Source organism: Ahaetulla prasina, chromosome 7 (assembly GCF_028640845.1).
Source record: "Ahaetulla prasina isolate Xishuangbanna chromosome 7, ASM2864084v1, whole genome shotgun sequence".
In the NCBI taxonomy this organism is placed as follows: domain Eukaryota; kingdom Metazoa; phylum Chordata; class Lepidosauria; order Squamata; family Colubridae; genus Ahaetulla; species Ahaetulla prasina.
The window spans coordinates 68,186,942-68,193,279 of NC_080545.1; the positions used below are offsets into that span (position 1 = coordinate 68,186,942).

General features: G+C 38.2%; 1 protein-coding gene across 2 annotated transcripts in view; it reads left to right on the forward strand.

The window, feature by feature from the left end:
* Positions 1-5,465, forward strand: part of KCNJ4 (potassium inwardly rectifying channel subfamily J member 4) — a 41,734-nt gene extending 36,269 nt beyond the window's left edge. For both annotated transcript variants that reach the window (XM_058190515.1, XM_058190516.1), the window contains exon 4: positions 3,375-5,465. In XM_058190515.1, coding sequence (XP_058046498.1) covers positions 3,375-4,710 — 1,336 coding nt within the window. In that variant the 3' untranslated portion in view covers positions 4,711-5,465. The remainder of the gene's footprint in view (positions 1-3,374) is intronic.
* Positions 5,466-6,338: the final 873 nt, after the last annotated feature.

Here is a 6,338-nt window from a genome sequence, read left to right on the forward strand (position 1 = left end):
CTAGGAGAGTTTTCATTGGAGTGGTACACTTTGTGCATATATTTTTATTATTTGTTATAGCTGCCCTACTCCAAAAAAATTGAGTACTCAATAGATCTGTCTTCTATGAATTTATCCAATCTCCTTTTTAATATATCCAAGTTAGTGGTCATTCCCATGTCATATGTAATTAATTCTGCTTAGGTGTAAGTGTAAAGATGCATTTTACTATACACTGCACACAAGATCACTTTCTTTTGTTTGCTCTAAATCTCCTTTCAATTAATTTCATTGGATGACCCCATTCCAGGTGTTTTGAAAATGAGAGAAAGTCTTTATTCTGTCCACTTTTCTCCATGCCTTCCTTAATGCCAGGCATCTCAATTATGTCTCTGTTTTGTTAAACTTTTTCTAAGCTCAACAGTCCTAAACTTTAAACTTTTTCTCATAAGGAAGATCTTTGAGTTCTTTAGTTTCAACATTAAAGGCCTAAGGTCATGAAAATGCTCAATAATGACATACCTGTTTGAATGGAAGTGGCTTCCTATAGTTGAATCTAGAAAGCAAGAACCCTAAATAAAATAGTCGAAAAACATGGGTTGGCAGGGAAAGCAAGACTGGTGGATATGCCCAACCACCTTCTCCACTTTTGCGAAAAGCACCGCCCACCATGCTAGATTCCCCATGGAAGCTTATTCAGATCGTCTAGAAATGAATCTTGTTTCAACCTTGCAGGATTTATGTCTCAGCAAAAATAGTCTGTTAATCTGCTATCAAGGGACACAGTGTTGAAAAAAGACAGTAAGATCAAGGGCTCACATCTCACTAAGCTCTAGTTTATATAAATAGTATAATGAATAAATAGCGGTTGCAATAGACTGTCAAAATCAAAATAGAATGAATCACAGTAATACAATACATGAACGATTGAAACTTGCTGATATATCAGTCTGGGTTTGTTCCTGCCCCAACCCAAGAAGCCCAAGAAGCACTGTTTTAAATTTATGGCATTATATCTTTGATCTGAGGAAAGAGTAATTCTATAACAACAGGATATAAGCACTTCTGCTTGGAAATTCAGTCAAGTTTGCAAAGTATTCTGCTGAAACAAACAGCAAACAAAACAAATTAGAAATAGTTTGATCTTAAGGTATTTGGCATTACAAAACGAAAAGTTTTGGCAATTAATCTCATATGTCTCTATGTCTCTTCTCTGTCTCTCTGCCACAGTACTTTAAGATCTCAATGATAGATATTTGCTATGACCGCATCTTATGTTCAAATGACGTCAGGCAGAACTTTCTATAATAAAACCACCCAGCAGCTCTTCTCAACTGTGGGAAAAATGAATACAGAGAGAGTGGAAAATTTTGAAGAAGGAGATAAAAGCAAGTCACAGCTCTTGAGGAGAGGGAGTTTCTTTCAGGATATCTGGCAACCCGTTGTCTCTTGATCTCTAATTACACCTTAGGTTTTAGATATGGGATGCTGGGAAACATACTTGTTGCTGTAGCAACAGAATTGTCTAGAACTCTGGAAGTGTATAAACATTGTCACAGATGCACAATTAGATCAACAAATGCAAACTGAACAGAAAATAGAAACTTCCAGCCTTATGCAATTCTGAGCTAAAGTGTTACAAAATTGTATTCATATGGCTTCATCTATCCCAACTTTGTGTCCTCAGATGTGTTGGAATATAATTCCCACTGTGGCAATGATAATCTTGGTTGGGTACAATGGGAATTGTAGTCTAGTACACCTGAAATCTGCTCTAGTAGGTCCTGCTAATTACAGGTTAAATCTTGGAAGCAACTGATTTATATATATTTTTTGTTAGAGAATGGTATCAAAATCAGATGAAGTTTTAATACCACTTTATAATGCCTTGGTAAGACCACACTTGGAATACTGCATCCAGTTTTGGTTGCCACAATGTAAAAAAGATGTTGAGACTCTAGAAAGTGTGCAGAGAAGAGCAACAAAGATGAGTAGGGGACTGGAGGCTAAAATGTATAAAGAACAGTTGCTGGAATTGGGTGTGTCTAGTTTAATGAAAAGAAGGATTGGGGTGACATGATAGCAGTGTTCCAATATTTCAGGGGCAGCCACAAAGAAGAGGGAGTCAAGCTATTCTCCAAAGCACCTGAGGGTTAGGATAAGAAGCAATGGGTGGAAACTAATCAAGGAGAGAAGCAACCTAGAACTAAGGAGAAATTTCCTGACAGTTAGAACAATTAATCAGTGGAACAATTTGCCTCTAGAAGTTGTAAATGCTCCAATACTGGAAGTTTTAAAGAAGAGATTGGATAACCATTTGTCTGAAATGGTATAGGGTTGCCTGCCTAAGCAGGGGATTGGACTAGAAGACTCCAAGGTCCCTTCCAACTCTGTTATTCTATTGTTATTACAATCCAAGAAATCAAATGTCTTAAACAGCTAAGTGAACCTCTTAATACAGTATTATTCTTCATTGCTTTAAACAAAGACTTTTGATTCCGATAATATGGAGATTATTGTTTTAAATACTTGTAATCAAACATACTGTAACACTGCAGAGAGAATAACTCATATATCTTAAAGGCTTATATTGGGGGGTGAGTCCTAAAACTCCTATTTTTAAGATTATTTTAATGGCTTTTCTCTCTCTCTCTCTCTTATACCAAATATAATATCTACAGTATTTTTTTAAGATAATCATCAAAAACTGCACATAATAGAACATTATTTTAATTGCAGGTATTCTGAACTTGGAGTGATTCACCCTTCTGAATGTTTGCAGAGTACATATGAATGCCAGTGCTATATGATTTTCTTAGTAATGCTAAAACTACAGTGTGCATGCCACATCTGTAAAGGGTCATCTATAGAAGCATCAGGCATCTGGGGTGGTTGAAAAAAAATGAGATACAGGAAGTCCTCGACTTACAATCACAATTGCGCCCGAAATTTCTATTGTTGAGTGAGATATTCGTTAAATGAATTTTGCTTCATTTTACAACCTTTCTTGTCACAGTTGTTAATGTGAATCACTGCATTTGTTAAGCTAGTAATATGGTTGTTAAGTGAATCTGGCTTCCCCGTTGATTTTGCTTGACAGAAGGTTGCAAAAGGTGATCGCCAGGATACTGAAACCATCATAAATATGAACTAATTGTCAAGAAACTGAATTTTGATCCTGCGACCATGGGATGCTGCAATGGTCATAAGCATGAAAAATGGCCATAAATAATTTTTTCAGTATCGTTGTAACTTCAAACCATTACTAAATGAACTGTTGTAAGTTGAAGAGTACACCTGTACTAGATTTGGGTGTATGAGCACTTAAAATGATTTTTTTGAGAAATCACAACTTGTCTTCCACCTTTAACTATCACTTTTCCCCTGTTTATAAGGTACAGCATTGTTTCCACTGAAGAGGATGGGCACAAAGTCTCCTCCCTTGGCAGCCTTAATGAGCACAGTCGTAATGGGAAAGGTCATGCCCCTCGACGGAAACGACGTAACCGTTTTGTCAAAAAGAATGGCCAGTGCAATGTCTACTTTGCCAACCTAAGCAACAAATCTCAACGTTATATGGCTGACATCTTCACTACTTGTGTGGACACTCGTTGGCGCTACATGCTCATGATATTTTCAGCAGCCTTCTTGGTCTCATGGCTCTTCTTCGGTCTGCTGTTTTGGATCATTGCCTTCTTCCATGGTGACTTAGATGTCCCAGTTGTAGGAAGTGGTTCCGTTGCTACAAAATTCTGCATCAAACATGTCAATGGGTTCTTGGGAGCTTTCCTCTTCTCAGTGGAGACCCAGACAACCATTGGTTATGGTTTTAGATATGTGACTGAGGAATGCCCACTAGCGATCATGGTGGTTGTGGTTCAATCCATTGTAGGCTGTGTTATTGATTCTTTCATGATTGGCACCATCATGGCAAAAATGGCACGCCCCAAGAAAAGGGCCCAAACCCTACTCTTCAGCCATCATGCTGTCATCTCTCTGCGGGATGGCAAACTCTGCCTCATGTGGCGGGTGGGGAATCTAAGGAGGAGCCATATTGTGGAAGCTCATGTTCGGGCCCAGCTTATAAAACCCTATATGACAGCAGAAGGTGAGTATCTTCCATTAGACCAGAGAGATCTAAATGTGGGCTATGACATCGGCCTTGATCGTATCTTCTTAGTGTCTCCCATTATTATTGTTCATGAGATCGATGAAGAAAGTCCACTCTATGGGATGGGCAAGGAAGAACTGGAGAGAGAGGACTTTGAGATTGTTGTTATCCTTGAGGGTATGGTGGAAGCAACAGCCATGACCACTCAGGCTCGTAGCTCCTATTTGGCTAGTGAGATCCTTTGGGGCCATCGTTTTGAGCCTGTTGTCTTTGAGGAGAAGAAACATTATAAGGTGGACTATTCACGTTTCCACAAGACTTATGAGGTGGCTGGAACTCCTTACTGTTCTGCTCGGGAATTGCAGGAGAGTAAAATTACCATCCTGCCTTCACCTCCTCCACCTCCTAGTGCCTTCTGCTATGAGAATGAATTGGCTCTTGTCAGCCAGGATGAAGATGAGGAGGATGACTTGGATGTTGGAGTAGATTTGGGAGGAGGTCCAAAGGATGATGCAGGAGTCATACCAATGATGGAGTTTGGGAGCCATATGGATCTGGATCGATTGCAAGTCTCTATTCCTCTGGATACACTCTCATACCGTAGGGAATCAGCCATCTGAACTGCCATCTTGATTTTCATCCCACTTATATTCCCTAAATGTTTCCTTACTGCTCTAGCATAAGCTTTTGGTTGGAAAAACCCTACTGTACTTCTACCAACTATTGAATATATATAGACATGACACTTGCCTGGTGTTGGACAATCCAAGCTTCCTGCCATGCAGTTATCAATTGGTTTTAAATATCCTGAATTTAGAACACAACCAAGGTCATTTCTCCTCATTTTCACACTTCTCTTTTCTGTGGCTTAAAACTGTGACAAAGCAGCAACAGATGTAACACACTAAGATAAGATGGGACAAGTTTTGCTAAACTGCCAGCAGTAGCAGAGAGACCAATAATGTTGCTGCAGGACAAGGAAGCTGCAATATTAGCAAGCTGAATGCAACTGGTTTTCTCAGTGTCATAGAGAGATCTGGCAGTGGCAATATAATTTGCATGTATATTATTTGTTGCATACAAACTCTTCAGGAGAAAATAGCTCTAGCTTTTTCTCCATCTTCAAACATGTACAGTTAATCTCAGTTTCATCCTGGTTCTTGGTATCCATGACTCCCTAAGTAAGTTAATACCAAGTGTTCCACTTAAAATTTCTGTTTCTTTCCATAGAAATGCAAACAGGGCAAATCAGAAATATTTGAAAGAGGAGATTTTACAACTTGAGTCAGAATTCAAATGACTTTTAACTGGTCCTTTCTAAGCAATGCAATCTATATGCCCACTTCACCTTCCAATGTTCTCCTCTGAAAAATTGATTTGGAACTGTTTATTTTTAAATAAAGTATTCAATTTAATAAAATATAAAAGACTGGAAACAAAGTGGGGAGGGGCCTTTACTGCATAATGCTTTATCTACTATTTGCTTAATGATGGTGAGTTACCTTTCACCTACTAAGTGCCCTCCAACTGCATTGAACTGCAAGTCCCACCATCCTCAGTCAGCATGGCCAATGACCTAGAAAGAGAGAGAAGGAAAAGTTCAATAATTTATGTCTGGATTAGCATCTGCTTGATGGTTACATAATTCAACCTTAATTGAATAATCATGCATACAGTTGGAGGAAGCCTCTGTGGCTTTTCAAGTGTTAATGAAGTACTACTTGCAATATTCTTTTAGCCCTGGTTGGCTGATGGAAGTTGGCTCCCAACATGACCTGGAAGGCTACAGTCTTCCCGTTTCTATGATAAAGGTTGAAAACATGAAACAGTCTTGACTCTAGTAAACACAAACGTGAAGCACTGCAAGACTCAAATTCTAAACATGAATAACATAATATACATTGAACTGAGGTAAAATGAGGATAGGAACAATTCATTTTACACATACCATACCCAAATGAATTTTAAAAAAGACAACAAGAATTACATTAGCTTGACAAGCTTAAGAAATCAAAACGGACATTATGGATGTGGGTTTTTTTAGAATTGAATGAACTGAAGAGTTGAAGTGAACAAGAATTTAGAGAAGAAGAAACCTAATAATGAATAAATAAAATAGAATGTTATTTTAAAAGGGTTATTTTATAAATTTTAACCATCTTTTATCTAAGTGACTAATTAGAAAAAAGTAACTTAGCCTTGAGCCAAGGTCAACCCTGCATTTTTCTTGACAACCATACAAAAATGG